Genomic DNA, 24936 nt, shown 5'->3' on the forward strand with positions numbered 1-24936 from the left:
AATAACTTGTGATAATTCTTGCTAAAGCAGATATGAACTGAAACTAATAATGCTTACTTGCAAGCAATTAAGTTAATAGATTTTCATAGAAAGAGGTGAATATGCCTTCAAATATAATTATGCAGATACGCTAAGTATTTCACATGCAACAGTAATACTGTTTGATGCTGCAAGGTAAATCAGCATAAATCTTGCAGACTTATCCAGCAAACAAACCATGTCTACATTTTTACTGAGCTACTCATCAATTTTTTAGGCGTTCTTGGTCAATAACCCACATTGTTTAATCTTATAATCTTTGCTTTTAAATGCTTTCTAGGAATATGTAGCTTTGAGCAAGTTTTTGGACAGGTGGGAACATGTCTTTTCTCTCCTGCTGCATCATCCGCCCCTATTTCTCAGGGGAAAAACTGGTTATTTGAGACCTGTGGACGTGGAAATCTGTAACAATGGACATGTCGCAGGAGCAAACACGGTCAGTCAGCTTACCTCGGAGTCTGCGAAAGAGGAAGAAGGGGTCAGACATGACTAACATGTTTGAGCGGACCTGTCGACTAGAAATCAATGTACCCACACAAATTGTGCATGTCGTTGGTACGGAACTTAAGGTGATTGTAGACCGGTACGTAATGTGATAATATTGTAATCCATTGTTTCCCTTCATTGTGTTCTTAAAAAATTGCATGTTGCATGGATTGAGGAACTGTATAGCAGTAGCCAAGCCCACGATATAGAGTGGGAAAAAATACCTAGGCCTATTGGAACTGTTTTTATTATACATATGCAAAAGATACACATTGTGGTTAAACCTCTACACATTAAGTGCATTTTTTTATACATTTTTAATGAAAAGACTTCAACAAATGCACATGATGGTCACTTAGCGGGAGTGGTTACGTCTGCAGCATTCCTGAGAACAAAGCTATAGTTACTTTAGAAGTAATTCTGTAACCCTCAACTGCATTTAAAACGTTTGATTAAGTTATCTTTGCATTAAATTGAACTCATTTATAAATATATATATATTTTTTAATACAAAATAGTATTAGAGGGGTATATTTTAGTTTTAGTTTTTTTGTTTTTTGCAAGCATTATGTGATAATGTAACAATAAAAATGCAGGTTTTTATTTATTTAAATATTTGTATTGACTATACATTTATAATAGGCCACCGAAAATAAAAAAATAAAAAAACAGTAAAGATCAGTGCTATTAAACAATAAATAATAGTCCAACTTTAATGTTAAGTAAAAACTAAAAAGGATAATGAAAAAATATCAGGGGTAATAATGGATAATACAAAAACAGGTGTGCAGTATTAACTGTAAATAGACTAGTAAGTGTTGCTTCTAGACAACAAACCAATAGGCGTAACATTTATATCCTCCATAGCACATAAAACATTTTTATGACTCTAAATGTAATAAAATTAAGTTTACTCACAAACAAAGCTGAATTATATTTTGGATGAGTGAAAAATAATGGCTTGCCTGCAGGCATCCATCCACATATGTGCACCAAGCAAGAAAAAGATATTAAAATCACCATTAAGTTGCTTTTTATTGGTTTATTCAAAGCCATCTCTTACCAACAATTTACTGTCATCGTATTTGCGTCATGTGCTTGCAAATTGAAGAAAACGGTGTGTTATCCTGAGGCAACACGGTGCAATACTTGGCCAAATGAGTTCAGTCGCGCTGGTGTTAACAGCGGCCTCTAGCGCTCAGTCGATATACTGAGATGAGGGCGTTCCAGACAGCTAAAGTCATCCCACTTCCCTAGATATCCACCTGCATTCTATTCAGTCAACCAATAAGCTTTCTGGCACGGTGACATCTAGTACATAAAGGGTTAAAGGGACTTGTTGAAGTCACTTTGAAAGAAAGACGCATCTTTGCAAACTATGGTGTCTCGACGATCACTTACAGTTGACATTGAGAAAGCGACAAGGACGACATATGTGCTCGGAACGGAGTTGACGGTCAATTTAAACAGGTGGGCTAATTTATTTCCATGCATTATATGCATAGACTCGTATGAATATTAGACGTTTATTTATTTTAAAGGGACAGTCACTCTGGATGCGTTCTTGTGTTTGTAACAGGTTTATAAACAGCGCGACTGAGCTCAAGGGAATTAACGTTAAACACAGCGGTCTATTTTAATACCGCGAAAGACATATTTAAAGGGACAGTTCACCAGAAAGTCCCTTTATTATTTACTCGCTCTTTTGTTGTTTCAAACCCCCTTTGACTTTCTTTCTTCTGATGAGAACAAAAGGAGAGAGGATGTGACAGACGCAGTCTCTATTCGCTTGCGTTGCGTATTGTTTCATACAATATATGAGTGAATGGTGACCAAAACTGTCAGTCGCCAACATTATGATATAAAAAAAAGTTAACATCACAAACGGATGTCAAATCGACTAAGAAACTCACGCTACTAGTAAAAAAACAAAAAAACAAAAACAAAGGGTTAAAGCGTGTTACTGTCTGACCATTGAGTTTAGTTTAGATCAAAGGAACATATTTAAGTAATTTGAATGGAAAATAAAAGGATTCATTTCAAAATTACTATTATTATTTTGACAAGCGCATCATTACAGACTCCGGGAACCCAAACATCGGAAACGGTCCATTTAAACACAATGTCACTAAAAAGGATGCATGTAGCTATACATAGACTGACAATTGAAATACAACACAGAAGATATGAATGTAATACAATTTTCCTAACATAGTTTATAGCTAAAACGGTCTATTATTTTGTAAAGTTTCTAAACAATTCATTGGCGACATAATTCTGGAATGAACTGAGGTTTCAATATTTGCAGATATGGATCTGTTTGTTATAACTGCTCTGTTTGTTCTGCATTACTGAATATTTGCTGGGAGAATTCAGGGGGATTGTTGATTTGAAGAATTTCTCCTTGCAGTTCCAAAGACAGATGAATGCACTCGTTGTGCTGCAACATTTAAATTCATCACTGAGCTCTGTCTCAAAGCTTCTGTTTATAACTGCCACTGTCGGCTATTGTCTTTGATAGCTTTCCAAACCTCTTAATAGCTCTTTTCTTTAGGTTTTTAAAAGACTTTATCAATTTTTTTTCATTAGTCAATACTGAAATAGACAATCCCCCAGCAACATCATCATGATAGCGCTTGTTGTCGTAGAATATAGAATTGAATCTTATATGTATTATAAATAACACTAATGCAGTAATTATGACACTTGAGTTGGAGATATCAGTGGTGTGACATGCTAGAACTATTAATTTAAATCCATTTTAAAATATTATTATTAATATTATTTTTTTAATTCATGTCAGAAAATGTTAAAAGTTAGATTTTTTTTTAAAATTCTCAGTATATTTGTAGATTTTACTAGTATATTACTAAATAGTCTTAAAGTGTTGTCCACAGGTTATGAGTCAGCTCCTTTGCCATCATATTTGTCAGTAAATCAAAAACATTGTCATAATGATATCATCCCTCCAAGAAAATAACTTCTTTTTAACATCAGCATTAAAAGTTCTCTTTCTAAGAACCACATTGTACATTCACAACCTTAAAATTAACCATAAAGCTGTGTAATGCCAAACCAAACCAAACTTTGTTACGTTTGGGTTTCTGAAAGAAGTCTTTTATGCTTACCAAGCTGCAATTATATGATCAGTAATATTGTGAAATATTATTACAATTTACAATTTGAAAGAACAGTTTTCTATTTTAATATAATTTAGTAAATATTTCCTGTGACGGCAAAGCTGAATTTTCAGCATCATTAATGCATATCTTTTGTAACATAAATGTCTTTACTGTCATTTTTCATCAGTTTAATGTATCCCTTCTAAACGAAAGTATTAGGCCTAATTAAAAATGACTGAATAAATTGGGTTTGAAATGATAAAATACAGTTGTTTTATCCTACAGTTAAATAGATAAATTCATCATATGTCTGTATATGTATCCATGTTCTCTACAGGTGTGCTCCACCTCTTTCCAAATCCTTCTCGATAAAATGCGGCCCAAACGTGCATTACAAGGTGACTCCTTTGGAGAGGGACAGGAACGCCCTGTACCCCCTCACCCCAAACTCTGTCCTCATCATCACCATGGATGCAGTCAGCGACACTGCAAATGACAGCAAGGTACCTACGGTGCATCCAATCACCTTTGTGCTTGAAAAAATATTTACATTAAGAGCAAAGACAGAAAAAAATCTGTGGAATTTTTCCGCGTTTGGAAGAAAATTCTGTGGAATAGATTCAAACAAGATAAAATGTTTGAAAGGAGGATATGATGGGGGAGTTTTCTGTGTGGGCAGATTCCAGTTGGGTATGTTTTTTTTGTTGTTGTTGTATGACCAGTCTTTGCACTAAAGCAGATAATAGTCTTTTAGAAAAAAAACAGAACTGAAAGAAATCGACAGCTGCAGATGGGAAACTGCTTGCCTCGTCAGTCTTGTTAGTCTGATGCACACGCTGTGGTTGGCCCTAGTACTAGTCTATGCAGGAAACTGAGGTTTATGTGTTGACGTGGTCTCACGTCACTTTCACAACACTGTCTAGCATTCACAGCTTGAAGGTATATTTATCACATTTTTAAATGCAATCAGTACAGTAATGAATCATTTTACTAAGAAAACCACAGTAATTGTCGCAAGAATTCAGCTTATGCTTGTTTTTTTTCTGATCTGTTTCAGCTATCTGTGAGATACTATGGAGAGAAAACCGAGTCGCTGGGGGACGCCGTGCTGCATCTAACAGCTGTCGGTACGTCTCAGATGTTTTCATTTTGAGATATGGGGCTACGCCTGTGTTTATGAATAATGCTTATGTAAACAGTATCTGTGCTGTAACTATAAACAGCCTCATGCTGATGGGACTGAAGGAACAAGCAAGCCTCATGTTGTCTCGGTTCTGTTGCAGAGATATCTCTGGACGTAGATGCTGACCGAGATGGCGTTGTTGAGAAAAACAATCCAAACAAGGTGAGCTTTGTTTGCTTGTTTTGCAATCTGTTCTATATCCTCATTATTGGGAAGATTTGTTTTTCATTCATTGCTACAGGCTTGGAAATGGTGGAACACAAAAGAAGATATTTAGAAAAATGTCTTAGCATTTTCTTTTTTGTCAGTCAAATCAAAGTCAATAGGGTCTGGAAGCCCATGTCCACCAGAGAACAAACAATTGTGACTTTTTTTTTTTTTTTTTTCTTGTACAGTCATGGGCAAAAATATCGGCACCCTTGGTAAATATGATCAAAGAAGGCTGTGAAAATTAATCTGCATTGTTAATCCTTTTGATCGTTTATTTAAAAAATTCACAAAAATCTAACCTTTCATTGGATAATAAGAATTTAAAATGGGGGGGGGGGGGGGATATCATTATGAAATGTTTTTCTCAAATACACATTGGACACAGTTATTGGCACCCCTAGAAATTCTTATGAGTAAAATATCTCTGAAGTATATTCCCATTCATATTCACAATTTTGAGCACTCCAGGGTGATTATGAACATGAAATTATCCAGCCATGGCTTCCTGTTTCACAGAAATATAAATAGGAGGGAAAACAAAGCCCAAATTCCCTTAATCATCCATCACAATGACAAAAACCAAAGAATATATTTCTGATGTGCAGCAAAAGATAATTGAGCTTCACAAATTAGTGAAGTGGCTTTAAGAAAAGAGCTAGAGCGGTGAAAATTCCCATTTCCACCATCAGGACAATAATTAAGAATTTCCAATCAACATAAAATGTTACGAAACTGCCTGGAAGAGGACGTGTCTATATCGTCCTAATGCATGGTGAGGAGGAGAGTTTGAGTGGCTAAAGACTCTCCAAGGATCACAGCTAGAGAATTGCAGAAAATAGTTGAGTCTCGGGTCAGAAAACCTTAAAAAAAAAAAAAAATTGTCAAACAGCACCTACATCACAACATGTTGTTTGGGAGGGTTTCAAGAAAAATTCTCCTCGCTCATCCAAAAACAAACTCCAGCATATTCAGTTATCAGACACAACTGGAACTTCAAATGGGACTGGCTTCTATGGTCAGATGAAACTAAAAAATTATGGAAAATGGTGAACACGGGGATAAAAAGTACCCCATGTATACAATGAAATATACTGCTGTATTTTTGATGTTGTGGGCCTATATTTCTGCTGGAGGTCCTGGACATCTTGTTTAGACGCATTGCATCATGGATTCTATCAAATACCAACAGATAAAAAAATCAATAAGTGACTGACTCAATAATCCAAACACATACCTCAAAAACAACACAAAAATGGGTCACTGAGCACAAAACCAAGCTTCTGCTGGCCATTCCAGTCCTCTGACCTGAACCCTATTGAAAATGAGTGGGTGAACTGAAGAGAAGCACCAAAATGGGAATCTAAAGGGTCTGGAGTGATTTTGGATGAAGGAATGGTCTCTGATCTCTTGTCAGGTGTTCTCTAACCTCATCAGGCATTATAGGAGAAAATTTAGAGCTGTTAAACTGGCAAATGGAGGTTTCAAAAAGTATTGAATAAAATGGTGCCGTTAATTGTGGCCAATGTGTATTAGAGAAAAACATTTATTTCATAATGATATTTCCCCCCCATTTTAAATTCTTATTATCCAATGAAAGGTTAGATTTTTGTGAATTTGTTTTAAATAAAAGATCAAAAGGATTAACAATGCAGATTAATTTTCACAGCCTTCTTTGATCATATTTACCAAGGGTGCCGATATTTTTGGCTGTATGTCAGTAATGTCCCACAGTTGACTTTTTTTTTTTTTTTTTTTTAAGATTTGCGAGATATAAACTCAGAATTCTGAGACGTAAACTCAAAATGACAAAAGTCAGAATTCTCAGTTTATATAAACTTTTTTTTTTTTTTTTTTCTCTGAATTCCGAGTATACAATTTTCAGAATTGTGAGAAAATTGTGAAATAAAAAGTTGCAATTGCCATGTGTATGTATATTTTATATATGTATATTTTATTTATATATATATATATATATATAAAATTTATTATTTTTTTTAATTTATTTATTTCTTTACACTTGTGGCATAAACAGCCTTCCATATAAGGGTCCAAGGTTTTTTGAACCTCAATGACTTTCGAAAGTGTCTTGTTTCAACTGCATGGTGCTATTTTAGATATTCAAGACTTTCAAGATATTTGAAGAATGTGTGATAGTATTGGATTTTGGATCTAGGGATCGTGGAAGTGGGGTCCTAATGGCCACGGTGCAATTCTGCTGGTCAACTGTGACTCAGAGACCTCTTTCAAGAAGACCCTGGACAGTGAGGTTGATGAGATCCGTAAAGTGTCAGGTGAGTCTGGGCAGGTCTAGTGTCAGATATGGGAGGGATTAAAGTCTCGCCGCAGACGTTTGTCAAGTGTAAATAGACTTTGTACCTAAGCCTGGTGTGTTGTGTACTTAAACAGCATTTTCAAAAACTGTATGCACGCAAAATGCTTCCTTATTATTCATTCATTATTAATCCTGTTTGGCCAGAATGCAGTGCAAGTCTAGTGAATTTTTACCGGTTTAATTTAAATCAAACTGATTTATTCAGTACTAATAATAAACCCATCTATAAAAATTAGCACGGTAAAAGCACAACTTCACCCAATTGTTGTGTATTTGTCTATGCATATTTAGCATAGTTAACTCATGACTCTTCTCTTCAAATGTCATGCTGTGGAAAGGAAGTGAGAATAGTTATAAAATGTATATATATTTTTTTGATGGCAGATTTACAGGACATGTCCAAGATGATCCTGCGCACCAACGGTCCCGCTGAACTCCCTGAAGGCTATAAACTGACCATGCACATCTCACAGACCACTTCAGAGAACATGAGAGTCTTTAGACCTCGGACAAATGCAAAAAAAGACAACGTGTGGAGTGAGTGAATAAAATAATATTTTATGTAATATTCAATAAAATATTTTCAGAATATATTTTGAAAGAACAATGCTTTTTGGAGCTTGTGTTTACTATGAACTTTTATTTTTTTAACTTGTTAATTTTTAGTAAAAAAGTATTCCTTGCATTATTTGTGGAAAAGAGAAGGTTTGAAAATGTATACTGTGATTTTACAGGAAGCGTAATGTGAAATTTTATGATGCATTAGACACTCAATTAGATGGAAGCCAAAACTGATACATTATAAGGTAACATCAGTCCTTTACTAAATGGCTCCTCTTTCTTGTACCAGAGTACAAACTCTTGAAATTGTTCCTGAAAGACTATATCATGGTGGTGGGAACGGACACGCTGACAGAGGAAGTGCCCTATCTGGGAGGCAAAACTGAACTGGCGTTCTTTGTAGAGGGTCTTCGATTCCCTGATAAAGACTTTGATGGGCTAGTCACCATCAACCTCAGTCTACTAGAGCCCTGTGGCAAGGTTAGTGAAAGAGACGACCGTATGATCTCTCACGCAACCTATAGGACATCAAACTTTGTTCTTTTACTTACTGCAAGAACTACTCTTGTAATAAAAGTTCACTATAACACTCTTCCATAAAAGGAATGAAACTAAATTTGTTTTTGGGGGGAGGGGTAATATAATTCTCTAATAACTGCTAAATACTAATTATTTTCTTAAAGGGTTTCCCTGAAACGCCCATCTTCACAGATACAGTGGTATTTCATGTTTCTCCCTGGATCATGACCCCAAACACCCTCAAACCTGTGGAGGTCTATGTGTGCAGGTGATACAGTCAAAGCTTTCTTTAACCCTTCATATATCATTTAACAAATAAAGCCATTTTCCAGAAATAGATACAGGTATTTTTTTTTGCTAATCACTCTTTCATCTTGTAAGTCATGGGGTTTAATGATTTACTTTTTACTTTCGTCTTTCTGGCAGCACAAATGATAATTACACATTCCTGAAGAGCATAAAGGACCTGGTGAACAAGTGTGGCTACAAACTGAAAATATGTCACGAGTACATGAACCGAGGCGACCGCTGGATGCAGGTCAGCGAAATCAATCAATTCATTCAATCAGTAAAATGAATAAAAATTAGACCAATCAGTCAATAAAAAAAGTAAATATTTTCAAATACTTTTATTCAGTAAGGATGCATTAAATTGATAAAAATTGACAAACATTTGTTACAAAATATTTTAATTCAAATAAATGCTCTTTTGAACATTTTATTCATCAAAGTATCTTGAAAAGGATGTTTCACAAAAATATTCAGCAACTGTTTTCAACATATATTGAGAAAAAAAAAAAGTTTCTTGAGCACCAGCATATTACTGTTTTATTATCAAATAAATGAAACCCAAATTGTTGTGTACATATGCCTGTTATTAATATTTTAAAACATTATTTGTTTGATTGAACCCTTACAAAAAATACTTTGACATTTTGTTTGCATTCTACAGTTTGATAAAGTGAATTTCAAAGCATTTAAGAGGTGCCTTACACTATCAAGCTGTCATATGATGATGTGTTGTGAACTAGATGTCAGATGGTTATCATATGAAATGAGTAATTCCTACTGACACACTCTCTCTCTCTCTCTCTCTCTCTGACACACTCCACAGGATGAGCTTGAGTTTGGCTACATTGACTCTCCCCATCATCAGTTCCCTGTTGTACTAGACTCTCCTCGCGATGGAGATCTTCAGGATTTCCCCTACGAGTCCATTCTGGTGAGTGAGACGGCTAAATGCTCAAAGGAAAATCTACCCCAAATGGTCATCTACTCACCAGAACCACACACACACACACACTAAACTAAAACACTGTGTCACAGGGGCCAGACTTTGGGTACGTGACACGGCATGCTTTGAATGAGGAGGTGAGCAGTCTAGACTCCTTCGGTAACCTGGAGGTTAGTCCACCAGTCACAGTCAACGGAAAAAGTTACCCACTTGGCAGGATCATCATTGGAGTGGCGTTCCCTACGTAAGTACCACAACTCTATAGAAACCAAAGTTTCCACACAGTATATATGATGATTGATTAAACAACTATTACCTAAAGATTCAACGAGATTACTTGTGTTTAATTTTAAGTGCAACTCGTGGCCGAAACATGACCCAAGTCGTCCAGGACTTCCTGTGGGCACAGAAAGTTCAAGAGCCAATAGCGCTGTACTCTGATTGGCTGGTTGTGGGTCATGTGGATGAGTTCATGACCTTTGTTCCAGCCCCTGACCGAAAGGTAAACCGATATGTTCAGAATACTACAATACACCACCAGTCAAACATTGTGACTTTTTTTTGTTTTTGAAAGAAGTCTCTTATGCTCACAAAGGCTGCATTTATTTAATTAAAAATACAGTAAAACAGTACATTTTTAAATGGCAGTACTTTATTCTGAACATAGCCAGTGTTTTTTAAATACCCAAAACAGTGCTAACTGAAATGGTTTGATTGCTCAGAAATTCCGGTTGCTGCTGGCTAGCCCTGATGCCGGATACAAAGTTTTCAAAAGCTTACAAAAGAAAGGACATGGAGAAGCAGAAGTGTTTCCGGGTAAAAGCTCACTCGTTTCAAAAAATGTTCACTATCCACCACAGTTCATATAATGGTTTTATCTGAACAGGTTTGCCAGAGGCCATCTCTGTAAATGAGATCCTGAGTGACAAAAAGCTACAGGCTGAAAACCGATATGTGCAGGTCAGTGAAACGCACAACATTCAAATATAACCCTTTTTTTTGTCCAAATAGTATCTAGATTTTTTTGTAGCCAGATTTGACAAATCTATCTTTTTATGGGAAAGAATAATGCTGGCATCTTCTAATCTTTCACTCAGAACTGTATTGACTGGAACAGGGACGTGCTGAAGAAAGAGCTGGGGTTGGAAGATGAGGACATCGTTGATTTGCCCATTCTGTTTAAGGTGTTGGAAGAGAAAACGGGCCCCAGGGCTGTGGCTTACTATCCCGACACGGTACAGCACATTTTTAAGAACTTACTGAACATCCACTCTCAACTTTTTGATTTTTATGACTTTTAATGAAAAATCAACCAGTCAAAACACACTCTCTTCTTCTCACCAAGACTGCATTTATTTGCATTATTTTGTATTTTAAAATGGAATTCATTCTTGATCCTTCAGAAATCATTCTAATATGCAGATTTGCTGCTCAAGAAACATTCATCGCTATTATCCATCTTGAAAACAGTGCATAACTTAAAGTATCATTAATGCCCATTAATATTCTACAATCAGGAATAATAAGCTACTTGAGGAATCTGCTGTTATAGTTTTCCCATTATGTTGACCTTTGTTTTGTATGTATGCATGTACCCTCAGGTGAACATGATCGTGTTGGGGGATCAGCTGGGCATCCCAAAACCATTTGGGCCGAAGGTGAATGGCAGGTGTGCTCTGGAGACCGAGGTGTGCTCTCTTCTGGAGCCTCTGGGCCTCAAATGTACCTTCATTGATGACTTTGCCTCGTACCACAAACTGCTGGGTGAAGTTCACCGCGGTTCCAACGTTCTTCGAGAGCCATCCCCTTTCAAATGGTGGAACCTAGAGCTGAGAGAGGGACACTAGAACTATCAAGTGCCTACTGAGTCTGGAAACTAGTTCAATCTAGCAATAAACAATGCATAGAGCAAAATACTAATGGGATAATTCATAAATAATTCATCTAAAAATGTCATTTATTAACCATCATGTTGTTTAATTAGCTCTTTTCCGTGTAATGAAAACTGTGAAAGAATAAGAAAGTAGCCCAAAAATCATTCACGTCAATGTGCGCTGTGTTCTGAAGTCATTTAACAGCTTTCCATGAGGAACGGGCAGAAACTGAAGTGCCTATTCACTGATGAAACCCTTTTGTTGCACAGAGCTGTTGATTTTCAGTAAATGCATCTTGAAAAAGAGAGCAAACCGTATACATATGAAACAACATGAGTGTGAGCAAATATTTTTTAGTAGTTTGTCGAATTCTTATGACTTTACTCTGACAACTAGGCCTTGTTTTTAACAGTATAGTTACTTCTCAGGCTGCAGTGGTGCTGTTTCTGGATTTCTAAGAAAATTAAGGGCTAACAATTATAAATAATGTTTTGAAGTGGTTCAAAATAATGTTCAACGCTTACAGCTTAAGTGTAGTTGGGCCTGTATCATAAAACAAGTTTACCAAATAAGTTAGGTTTAATTCAGTCAGTCTGACTTGGTTCAAAATAAGTCGGATTAACTGAAATAAGCCTGACGTATTATTTAGTAATCTTGTTTTATGACAGACCCCTGATGTTAAACAGACCCCTGTTGTTGTTTTAAAATGCTTAACAAGTCTGTACTGGGTTTTTATAACTATGAACCATGAGTGTTCATTCTGTGTTGCTGCAATAATAATGACTTAAGTTAATTTTATAATTGTTGATTGTCTTGGGTGTGCAATTTTTTTTTTTTTTTCTTCTTCCCATAATGATGTACATCACCGCAAACAATAAACATTCCATGAACCTCTCTGATCTTTATTAAACAATTTTTGTTTTATTACAAAAAAGGAGAAAATGTATTTACAGTGAAACATTTCATAAAAGTAGCATAATAAGCACTCGTAAAGGAGAACACAATCACTTGCAGAAAGCGGTCGGTGTTTGTTTGGAATGAGATTGTGCTTAATGTCTCTAGCATGTGCAAACACATTATGTACAGTTCGACCAATCAGCAGAGATTTAGGGCTCTGACACAGCGAAAGTATGGATTCAGTCAGCCAAAAATAAGCGAATTAGGAAATTAGTCTTACAAAAAAGATGTTTTTTGGACACAAAATTATGGTAATGCCATCTTTCTTCTATGACAGTAATACCATAGTATTCTTTAAAATATGCATCGTACAGAAAATACCACAGTATTTTAAGGAGCTGTAAAAGTGACTAAAATGATTTTGCAAACAACAAATTGTGAATATTTAGTTTGATTAGAGTTGATGTTGCCAGTGACTTTCTTTTTGTTTTAATGTCACAGCTTAGGATAGGTGCTCAAAATAATTCATCACATTTATGGCTCAAAAAAAAAAAAATTCAGTCTCTATCTGACAAGCCATTGAGATGAATGGGAAAGCATTAACACCATAATGCTATGTTTAAAAACTAAAATATTTTGATTGCATGATATGTAAAATGGGCTAAAATTGGCTTTTTTTTTGTTTGTTTGTTTGCAATGAATTAAACATGCATTTGTATTTGAAAACAAAATTAATTTCCTACCATTTTCTATTGAACATTAAAGCATCGGATGAATATATTCTGACTTAGTGTTTTCCATAATCCATAACCACCATCATATATGTGTCTGCTGTTTTACATTCATATTGCTCACCTGTCATATAAGCTAAAAGGTCTTCAGGACTTCCGATATATCTGACTTGAGAGACACTGATGTTTTAATCTACACAGCTAGCTTTAAACATGAAACTACAAACATGAGGCCACTACATTAGTGTACAGTTTACACACGTCAGTTTCACCACAAACAGTTGTGGCCATACAAAATATGTTGATCAGTAAAACAGCATAATCTTAATAAATAATATTTAAAAAGTATACAGCATCTCACACCTGATCTATTCATTTTATCATAAATTATAATGCCGACGCTTCATTTATTGGACGGGACGGGAAATGGCTTGGGCGCTTGACACCAGAAGATAGAAAACCACACTGAAGAACAACATTTAACATTTACCTATATTCATTTTCAACATCATTACATCATGACACAAAAAGCAACAAAACAGAACCACACATAGATGTGTATTACAGTGCTTTGCGGGTTCGTGTGTATTTTAAGCATGATGGGTTTAGGTTGAACCTCATTTGATATTCTGAAAAATGCCGAAAGCTTGTGACAACTTACCACCCCCCGTTACTAAAAGACCTACTCAATAAATAAATAAATATTACAAATAAAACCCAAAGCCACACAATGAGGGCTGCTGTGGACAGAAAGAAAGAAAGCAGCCTATGATAAGGCCATAATCATGCGTGATTCGTCGCCTGCTAGCAGCTCATCTCTGTTCTTCTAGACGTGTACCAGCAGCCTTCAACACAAGCCAGGCAGGCCAACAGCCACATGATAGAAGATAAGGGGGTCAAGTCCTTACAAGAGCGCGCTGATACTCTGATGCACACTTGCCCGACTGTACACATCCAGGCTGGAGCTAGCAGTTCACTCCCCTTCACATCCATCTCTACAGGAACTCTTGTGAGCACATCGAGCGTCCGCTGCAGAGGGCTGCTTATGAAAATGCTGAAAATAAGACAGAATTAATAATGATTAATGAGAATAAGGTTTATGAATATATACATATATCCAGCTCAAATGTTTGGGTTCTCTCCAAGGCTGCATTTCTTTAAACAAAAATACAGTAAAAACAGTGGACATTGAAATATTATTACAATTTAAAAAACAGTTTTCTAGTTGAATAGATTTTAAATAGAAATGTATTCCCGTGATAGCAAAGCAGAATTTCTAGCATCATTACTCCAGTCTTCAGTGTCACATGATCCTTCAGAAATCATTCAAAATATGCTGATTTGCTGCTGAAGAAACATTTCTTATAATTATCAATAGTGAAAACAGCTGTGCTGCTTAATATTTTTGTGAAAACTGTGATACTTTTTTTTTTTTAAGATTCTTTGCTGTCACTTTTGATCAATGTAATGCATCCTTGCTGAATAAATGTATCGGCTTCTTTCAAAAACAATCTTGAATATCTTGATGACCCCAAACTTTTGAACAGTAGTGTTATTTTCTAATCCACATTTTTGCTGTTCCTAACCTGTTGATGGACATCCATGAAGTCATCTTCAGCCTACAGGACAGCTAGCAGTTCTGTGTAGGACAAACACACACAAAACGAAAAAAAAGGAAAGACTACATTAAATCTGATGTACAAGAGCAATTACACAGGTACTGAGAGAACGGTCATGCTATGACTTTAAAGGGGTGATATCAGTTTGGTTTTTCCTGAGATCCACTTATAACATTATTCAAGGTTTATTATCATGTTCCACCCTCTTTCCAGGACACTTTGATTCTTCTCTGCCTGTAGGACTATATAGATGGCATCTTCATGACTAGCATGTTCTTACCGAGTGTTGTCTCTCTGTTTTTGGACGAGGTTCAGATTGCTGTCGAAAGGGACCTATAGTAAAACAGATGACTGTTAAAGCCTTGACACAATTACAAACAATATAAACTGAAACAATTCAAATGAAAATTCAATATATAAAAATAAAAGCTAATTCAAAATATTAATAAATGCTAAAACTGTAGTATTTATTAAAAACAAAAAACAAACCCTGGCTTTAATATGGGCCTTGTCTCTAATTTCATCATGTACGTGTATATTCTGCAGTGTCCTTAGTCTTTATGATACAATATTTGCTCATACTACACAGACTGAAGTACAGCTGCACAATGCAGTTGCAAATTATGGGTGCAGCAGGTTAAAAAGAGCTCTCCGATATTTTCCTATGCATGAAAATCTAACAGCCGAACTCATAAATTATCATTACGTAATCCTTTTAAAATAACAGATATTGGCTTGGTTTGTTGGGAGGTGAAATGTTTATTCTGTCTCACCGTGTGAACTGCTCTGACTAGTAGTACCAGGGCCGTCTTCCAACCACACGCCACTGTATGTAAACGAATCTCGTTTGTGAGGCGTACCGGCTGATGATAGACTCTCCTGTGTTCAGAAACATGAAAAACATATGCAAACAACAGAACCAGTCAGTCTTGCCAAATCACATAGGTGTACTGATACTTCTCTTCAGACAATTAAATGCAAATTCCATTACGCCTGTATGCATCTGCCTGCAAATAGTTTGGGCGTTAAATTAAAGACAGATGGTTTTCTCTGCCTGTCAGTTTGTATGAATACATTAGAATTTTACCCAGTGACAACATTTTGATCACAGTGTAACTATATTTTAAGTAAAATATGAGTCATGTATTGATCAATGATGAGTCATAGGTGTGTGTGACCGCACCAGTCCTGTGTCATAGTCCTCTGTCACTTCATGTTCCAGCTCGTTCTCCTCCACCACGCTGGTGAAGCTACTGGCATTGGACGAGGAGCGAGATAGATCCTGAGACTCTGGGATTGAGGGAGCTCGACAGCACAGGGCCGAACTACAAACACATACATATGCACATATATAGGGTCAAATAAACCTGAAAGACTAAAACCGTTCACCTAAAAATGTAAATTTACTGAAAGCTTCTCCAAATCTGTCTCAAAAAAAACTCATCAACATCTGTAAAGGTGTTATTTTTGGGTGAACCACTCCTTTAACTAACCATTATTCAATGCATATGGTCAAAGATTTAGATGCATTAATATTTTTAAAGTTGGTTGAGGTATATTTGATTCACACACATTTCAATTACTGTATCACACATCAGCTGCAACATTAAAAGCAAATTCTGCTCACATATTGACCTTTGCACCTGGAAACTACCTACATCAGATTGATTATTTGTACTAGCTGCTCTGTCCATGTGATTAAAAGGTCTTGTTTGGGCTGTATTTTGCTATTGCATAATGATAATGGAGTATGTTATGATAGCACTAGTAGCCATAGTCATGTTTAGTGATTGCAGGTGTAGTTGTATTACTAATGACTCATTGACAATAGTGACGTTTGAACTCAAACATGATACAGCAAATAACTATTATTTGCTGCTGGGAGTGGTTTTATGTAGAGGGTAATAAAAAGTTTGAACCTAACAAGGAGCAGCCCTTGAGCAAGTTGAGATTGTTCCCTTTGAACAAGCCACCTAACCTCAGGTTAGGCTATTTACTTACTACACATGAACGTGTTATTCAACTTCGAGGATATTATATATATAGATAATAGACAAAAAATAAAGAGTATAAAAAACAATGTAGTACTAGTACTAGTACCAGTGCAATGGTATTGAATTTCAATGAAAATATGATTTTGATGAATTTGAATACCTGCATTCAGGAGAAATTTACTTTTGAACAAAAGCGACAGATTTGTACAAGGTTACAAAAAATTCTATTTCAAAAGATTGTGACAAAAAAAAAAAATTGTGGAAAAAATATTAAGCAGCACTACTGTTTTCCACATTGATAAATAATTCTTGAGTGGCAAATCAGCATAACAATATGATTTCTGAAGGATCACATGACACTAAAGACTGGAGTAATGATGCTGAAATTTCAGCTTTGCCATCACAGTAATAAATGATATTTTAAAATACATTAACATTGAAAACTGCTATTTTAAATCGTTATAATATGTCACACAATATTACTGTTTTTGCTGTATTTATGATCAAATAAATGCAGACTTGGTGAGCATAAGAGACTTCTTCCAAAAAACTCCACAAAAGCAAATCTAATATTAAAAAGTAAAAAAAAAAGAAAACAATTGCTTCACATGATCATAGACACCTTTCCTGAAATGTAAAGATCAGATTATATGAAATATGTATGAAAACACTGGCCATCCATACAGCAAACAGAAGTCAGTGTTTTCATCGGTGCTCACCCGATTTTGGTGATTTGCATCTCAGGTGAGCTCTGACTGGACGAGTTGTCTAATCTGAAGTCCTGAGTGACGTGTCCACCGTCAGATGTCCTCTGTGGACTAGGGGACACCTCACGACTGCTGGAACACAATGATCACATTTAATAAACCTCACACAAAAAGATACTTATTTGTCAGTACACATTTAATACACTCTAGATTCTAATCTTTGTTATATTTCCTTTATGGTTTTCTAGCCACATGACAACAAAATGACTAATCAATTATGCTAAACTACTTTAACGGGTTTTCCCTCCGAGAATTTCTGCCTTTTGTTCTTTGTTATTAAGACAGAATATCCACCTTGACATTTTTCAAAGACATACAAAAACATGAAAATAAATCTTCATAGTCAGTGTTTGTATGAATAGTGTTTTCATGTATTTTTGAATAAATTAATTTCCCCAGTTTTTTTTCTCCTCACCTTCTCTCCTGAACTTCTTGTATGTTCTCAATCCCAATGGCACTGCTCCTCCTGGAACTGAATGGACCAGATTTCTTACGGGTTGGGCTTTTTCCAGGAATAATCAAGGACTGCGGAGAAATCACATTTGGGTCACATTCTGATTCAGATTATTAGCCACAACATAGTATCTTCCATTCACGCACTTTCTTTCTTTATTATTTAAGATTAAACACAAGACATCAAATATTATATCAGATAAGTAACAGCATAAACTGGGTTCTATTTTTAATAAAAATGGACAAGCCCTTCAACATCATCAGAGCTTGTTGAATGATTTAATTTGGTCTTCATATTTGTGCATTAAGCATTTCAGTGCAGCCTAGATGACCTTGAAAACAGGTCCAGATGGAAAAATCTCTGTTTATAGTTTTGCACACACAACTGATAATTATCTGGTTTTCTGGGACAGTTGTTGCAGACACATTAGTACATTAGGATGGCTAATAGGCTGTTATGTCAGCCCGTCATGAGAGGCTCTCTCAGTTATTGCTGTTGCACTCGTTGTCATAGCAATGGAGACGGGACGGTCACTTGTGGCGAGCCCCATCTGTTCCACCGACCACCATCCAAACAGATCATAAGAGCTGATTACACATCAGTTTTTTCTTTTGTAATGGTGAAATGATGAAGATCAGAAATGTCAGGAGAAGACCTGGTCTACCATCAGCACAAGCCTCACAGATGTGCCATGATGACACAAGCACTCAAAGGTCAAACCAGCTCGCAGGGCACGACGCATGCCAGCTGCGACTCCGCCGGGCTGAGGGGTCAGAGGGCATGAAGACTGGCACAAATTAAAGCTGCCACACTGTTTTGGGGCTTCTCATGACGGCCTGCATTTATTTCTTGTCAAGTCGTTGTGTCTTTTTAACAGTATAAGGTCTGCTGATCTCCACAAGGGCGTTCATACTCACAATGCCGGGTGTTTTGGGGGTGTCTGGGGGGTTGTGTGTAAAGCTTCCGCTGTGGCTGGTGGAGACAGTGTGTGGCTTCTTGTTACTGAGGCCCATGGCATCCATAGACTGACTTCTATTGCGGATTACTCGCTGGAAAGAGAAAAACAATGCATTGCATCACTACAAGCCAACACTAGAGGGCACTACAACTGCTTATTGAGGGCTAGACAGAGTAAAGGACAAAGAAAGTGGGAATGATTTGACTAGCATACTACATACATACAATTACCTCAGGTTGTCAGAGGTACAAAACTATTTCAATATGCAAAGAACACCAGGTGACTTTCTTCATTTGCCAAAATGTGAGTGTATCCCATAATGCAATGTACTTCACTTCTACTGCACTTTTTTCTATTATTTGAGTAAATTAATTAATTGACAAGGGTAAGATGTTTTGCACAAGATTATATCAACTGTAGCATACTGCTGTTTGAAACAATTGTTCTATAATACAGTTTAAAAGGCTGAGGTCAGTAAATCAGTTTTGTTTTTTTTTTGCACAAAAAAATGGATGCATTTTATTTGACAATAATGAATTAAATTGATCAAAGTGACAGTAATGACATTATTTCAAATTAATACTGTTTTCATTGTCTGTATTACTTTATATTTATCAAAGAATCCTTAAAAAATTAAGCAGCAATAATATTCAATAATATTTTTTTCTTTAACACCAAATCTGCTGCTGAAAATTCAGCTTTGAATCGCAGGAATATTAAATTTTTTAATATATATATATATATATATATATAAAATAGTAAACAATGTCAATACATAATGCATTTGATTAAATAAATGCAGCCTTGGTGAGCATAACAGACTTCTTTTAAAAACAAAAAAATACTTATCCCTAATTTAATAATAATACCCCACATTTTTTGACATACAGTTTACAGTGTATACTGCATAAATCATATTTCAATATCACACTAATTTTAACATACTACAATACGAGATGTAACAATTCTAATCTCACATATAGGATGGACAGTATGCAAATTATGCAAAACTCATCTCTACCATTCATCAGAACTCTTTTGATATACATAAGCATCATTTTGCCAGTAATTAAATAAACAAATACAAACCCTTATTACTAGTTAAAGAGATTCAAATGGATTTTACCTTGAAAGACTCAAAGAAGCCACCGCCTCCTCCTCCTCCATTCTCCAGTTTGTCATCGTCTCCTCCCAGTCCCATCATGGACTGGCTGTTCATGTGCAGCTCCTCATATAAAGTCTCCAGCAGAGCAAAACGTGTCCTCTCCTGGAGAACAAAGACTTTAATATACAGTAGTATGCATGCAGATACTCCCACACAAATAAACGCAAACACAAACATGTATGCCTTTCTCACCTCCAGCTTGGCAAACTTCTCTGCTTTATAGCAGGAATATTCAGCATTGATCAGTTTGGTCAAGAGGAACTCATGAAACTCGGGACCCTACACAAACGCAATGAACAGAGATTAAATTTGATTTATACAAAGAACAACAAGAACGTTTTTTAGTTAAAATTATAGTTGAATTATATATCAGTTCAGTTATTTATTAATTCAGTCATATCACTTACGATCAAAGCAATACCTTACCTAAAAGTGAATATTTGCTGAAAGACCTTCAGACCAAGATGTAGATCGTTTCTTCATGGGAACAAATTGGGATAAATTTAGCATCACATCACTTGCTCACCAATGGATCCTCTGCAGTGAATGGGTGCCGTTAGAACGAGAGTCCAAACAGCTGATTAAAACATCACAATAAGCCATAATAATACACCTCAGTCCATCAATTAATGACTTGTGAAGCGTTTTTAGCAACTGTTTGGACTCTCATTCTGACGGCACCCATTCACTGCAGAGCATCCATTGGTGAGCAAGTGATGTGATGCAAAATCTATCTAAATCTGTTCCCATGAAGAAAAAAACGTATATACATCTTGGATGGCCTGAGGTTGAGTAAATTTTCAGCAAAGTTTTATTTTTGGGTGAACTACTCCTTGCCAACAAACTACACTGGCAGTGAAATTGTTTAAATTGATTGATTTATTTTTTTATTACAACTATATTTATTAATATCACGTGTCAGCATTTTATAAAAGGCTTTACCTTTCATTCATTTACGCATAATTAAAAAGCAAGTGAGACATTCCTGTAGTCACAGCCATACTTAGATGATTTTGTGCGCTGATTTTTAGGGGGAAAATCCAGAAAGTATTTAAATAAAGTGAAGCTGAACTAAAAGTACTTGTTTACACTTATTGGAATCTGAAAGAATAATTAGTAAGCCAAATATTTCATAAATGAACATCAGTGGTTGAAGGATGTGTAGAATTTTGTAAAAACAGCTGTTCCAATTCTGAGTTCCGGGGGACAAAGATTCCATGTGGATCTAGTCACATTACATGAATACAAGCTGAAAAGATGTACCTTTTTAAAGACAGCTGGGTCTGGGAGGGCTGGTCCAAAGAAAGGCACATCATCTCTTGCCGTCACAGATACCTGCAATATCACAAAAGAAAAAAGTCTCTAGCACATTGTTTAACAAGTTGTTTTACTATATTGCAAAACATCAATGTGTACAGAAAAAACTACTTTCGAACTGAGTCAATCATTGCATGCACTCAAGTATGTGAAGCATTCCTATTAGAAATCCACTGTTCACATAAATACATGGCTTAAAGGGGCGGTACAATGCTGTTTCGTCCATTCAGAGTTATTTACACTGTTAAAGAGTTGGATTCTCATGCTAAGCAAGTTTCAAAAAACGATTTGGACGTATTTCTGTGGCAAAAATCTTCCTTCCGGGTTCGTACAAGTTTCGGAAAGGTTTTTTCAATCATGGCTCTTGCTGACGTAAATGACAGAGGAACTCCTTATATGGGCATTTCTCCTGGAAGAACGCGCCCATGCACTCATCGACCAGAGCGAGCGCGAGCCCGCGCCCATCAACGCGCTTCATTCAGCAGCACTGCACGGGACTCTCTCGGGAAGAATGTCTCTAAAGAAGTGTGTTTTTGGTTGTAAGGGAAAGATAACCTTGTTCAGCTTCCCAAAAGAACACAGCGTTACCGTAACGCCATTACGTGAACAGTGGATGCAGTTTGTTTTTCGGGGCAGCAATGGAGTTTCACAAGTGTGTTTGTTGCCGAACGTTTTATAAACAAGGCCCAGTTCGACACTGGATTTGCACATCGCTTGATACTGAAAGATGGAGCGGTCCCAGCTATAAAAGATCCCGGTCATGATTCAGAACTGCAGACAGTAAGTGAAACGGCATCAAATGTCTGTTTTGTTCGCGATTGGCGCAAGTGCTCGTCACTCTTTAGCTCCGCCCACGGCACGCCTCCAGGAGCTCTGTTTTTTTCGGAGAGAATCAAAAGCTGTATCTTTCTTTTATAAATATGATAAAACTAAAGACCTTTTGAAGATATGAAGGATTCAGTACTACTCTATAGGTACTCAAAATTAACATGAGATTGGGTGAAACTGTGTGTGTTATGCCCCCTTTAAGCTTCATTTTGAGAAATTCAAACAAGGTTAATTACCTTATAGAGGACGTTATCAGTACAGGCGTTCTCCACTTGAACCACTACATAAGCGTGAAGGAAATTTGATGCAATCATATCGGGTACAAATGGTGTATTTTCTTCTTGGAACACAATAGCCACAATGTCATTTCCAATATGCCTCTTCCTCTGGAGCTGAAATTAAGTCACACCAAGACAACAAAACTGTGAATAAGAGGAAGCTGCCAGTAAGGTCTGCATAACTGATTTAAGATTCACTTCTTCGAACAGACTGGCCAGAAACGAAACCTGAACTGAAAACTAAAATAGACCATGTGTTTGAAAAATTGATATTTGTACATTTATATTTGAACAGAACCAACACTGTAATGCCAGTTTGTGAGGTATATTATTCTACTTTCATGTAAATAACGCACACTACATATCGTTGCACAACAGTTCTTTTCATTTTGGCTCTGACTGGTAAATATACCCAAAAAAGGCTTGGCCCACACAAAATCTTCATACTTTTCATATTTTTGTTCATTGATTGTGGAAAAAGAAAAAAGGCCATTCATTTTACCAAGACACCAGATAACAATCGGAAAGGCTCACAAAGAAAATCATGAATAAATTAGGCATACTTTAGGATTTTGTATGTTGTATTATGAACATTTTCCTTATTGTACACTTTTTCCTTTTGATTTTGAGGTGAAATGTCCTGGTTTGTTTTTTTATGCTCTTGATATGTTTTGTGAGATTCACCCTTATATTGACAAAGATTATTTATTAAGCGTCCCACAAAATAACAATATTTGATCATAATATTATACATATTATAAACCGATTTGTGTTTTATTGCACCAGTGATGTCAAAGCCCTAAATTTCGAAACAATAATTACATTCATACTTGATTTAACATTGAAACAAAACACTATTAGCATTCTGCAGGGTGTCAATTTTGTCTCCTATAAACCTTCAAAGGTTTATCCGATTAGCTTTCTTCAACTGAACTGTTCGTTCACTCGTCTTCACAGCTTGCTCATAAATACTTATTAGAGAGTGCTGTCATAACAGAAAAATATTTCACAGACATTCACAAGTTCAAAAGAAAACTGCTTGTCTTTATCATCAAAGTGTTCAGGAAATTAATAAGACATATCGAAGCATGTTTGCAGCCCTGTGGCAAACATCATATTCAAAACGATGTTTTTAGATAGAAACAAACCATTTTAAACACATTTGTCAGTGCCAGTGTGGAGGCTATTAGCATATCGCTATACTGTCGCTCTCATATAACATCACATATCTCATACAATAGCGATTAAAAAGCAGAAGGTGATGAGTCTGTACCCATATGTTATCTCTGGCCTCTGAGGTACCATATTGAAGAGGGTGTGTTTTAGTGGCCAGCTTTGTAAGAGGGCAGTCTGTTCTGAAACCCCTAGGTGATGTTCTCTCTCTGAGCAAAGTAAAGCGTGCATGACAACAGATGGCTTTCCAGGATCAGTCCTTTGCACTGTGTGGTTTGCTTGCTAATTAACAGAGCATGCTGTTGGTCAGTGCATAACACAGTGGCCAAGCATCTCTAGGGGGCTGCAACTGGTAATACACCCGAAACTAACACTAACTGTGACATAAAACAATATCCCAGAATGTTACTGGTTGGTCCTAAATGTGCCCATGTATTTATCTATATTTACCCATTCTCAACAGGTAACCAAAAGTTGATTTAGCTAAGAATAGGAAACTAAAACCTGAGGAATCCGAATGAAAAACAATCAATTTTTTTTTTTATATATATATATTTTCTACACTGATTGTGAATCAAAACAAAATGAAACAAAAAACAAAACCAAAGCAAAAATAAATAAACTATAAAACAGAACAAAGTAAAACAAAGCCAAAGAAATAAATACATAAAGCAGAACAAAATAAAACCAAAAACAATGCAAAAACCAAAGCAATAAATAAAGCAGAACAAAACAAAAAGCAAAACAAAGCAAAAAAAATAAAATAAAATAAAATAAAATAAATAATAAAATAAAATAAATAATAAAATACATAAAATAAAATAAAATAAAGCAGGACAAAACAGAACAAAACATGAGGTCTTACCTGCTGGGAATCACCTTCAGTGTATGGCAGCTTAGTGGACACGTGGAACATTATCTCTTTGTTGTGGAAGTTGTGGTAGACTGACTCAGCTCCTGTCTGACCATGTGTCACATCCAGGCCACCACGAAAGCTGTATTACAAAAGAAGGTCAAAAAGCTCTGAATTACATCATTAATATTTTCAAACTCTAAACATACCAACTGTACAAACAACCCTTTTCTGGGCCTGGGACAAGATTCTAATCAAACACTCACAGCCATTACTCAACATTTAACTCTGACCTGGACCTGAAATCAAAGGAAAATTATAATATAATAAGATAACTTTGCT

General features: G+C 36.0%; 2 protein-coding genes across 14 annotated transcripts in view; one reads left to right on the forward strand and one right to left on the reverse strand.

Annotated features, from left to right (window-relative positions):
* The first annotated feature begins 442 nt into the window (after positions 1-442).
* On the forward strand, positions 443-13654 carry padi2 (peptidyl arginine deiminase, type II). 3 transcript variants are annotated; one of them, XM_058778187.1, is made up of 16 exons: positions 443-622; positions 3985-4150; positions 4705-4774; positions 4931-4992; positions 7214-7331; positions 7757-7909; positions 8223-8413; positions 8617-8720; positions 8879-8990; positions 9567-9674; positions 9779-9930; positions 10041-10188; positions 10409-10502; positions 10573-10646; positions 10784-10921; positions 11288-13654. In XM_058778187.1, the coding sequence occupies exons 1-16, from the start codon at positions 450-452 to the stop codon at positions 11531-11533; spliced, it is 2109 nt and encodes a 702-aa protein (XP_058634170.1). In that variant the 5' UTR covers positions 443-449; the 3' UTR covers positions 11534-13654. The 3 variants fall into 3 exon arrangements, with proteins under 3 accessions (XP_058634170.1, XP_058634171.1, XP_058634172.1); XM_058778188.1 differs by lacking the exon at positions 443-622 and adding an exon at positions 1770-1995; XM_058778189.1 differs by lacking the exons at positions 443-622; positions 3985-4150 and adding an exon at positions 4494-4586.
* The window catches only part of rap1gapb (RAP1 GTPase activating protein b), a 56591-nt gene continuing 44096 nt past the window's right edge, over positions 12442-24936 (reverse strand). For 9 of the 11 annotated variants that reach the window (XM_058778180.1, XM_058778181.1, XM_058778185.1 and 6 more), the window contains 13 exons: positions 24607-24736; positions 22527-22682; positions 21409-21480; positions 20338-20424; positions 20107-20247; positions 18940-19071; positions 17984-18093; positions 17521-17640; positions 15991-16132; positions 15581-15686; positions 15088-15140; positions 14775-14827; positions 12442-14242 (listed from right to left, as the gene is read on the reverse strand). In XM_058778180.1, coding sequence (XP_058634163.1) covers positions 14819-14827; positions 15088-15140; positions 15581-15686; positions 15991-16132; positions 17521-17640; positions 17984-18093; positions 18940-19071; positions 20107-20247; positions 20338-20424; positions 21409-21480; positions 22527-22682; positions 24607-24736 — 1258 coding nt within the window. In that variant the 3' untranslated portion in view covers positions 12442-14242; positions 14775-14818. The remainder of the gene's footprint in view (positions 14243-14774; positions 14828-15087; positions 15141-15580; positions 15687-15990; positions 16133-17520; positions 17641-17983; positions 18094-18939; positions 19072-20106; positions 20248-20337; positions 20425-21408; positions 21481-22526; positions 22683-24606; positions 24737-24936) is intronic. The other 2 variants (XM_058778176.1, XM_058778177.1) reach the window with 1 other exon arrangement.

This window comes from Onychostoma macrolepis, chromosome 06 (genome assembly GCF_012432095.1).
Source record: "Onychostoma macrolepis isolate SWU-2019 chromosome 06, ASM1243209v1, whole genome shotgun sequence".
NCBI classification, from domain to species: Eukaryota; Metazoa; Chordata; class Actinopteri; order Cypriniformes; family Cyprinidae; genus Onychostoma; species Onychostoma macrolepis.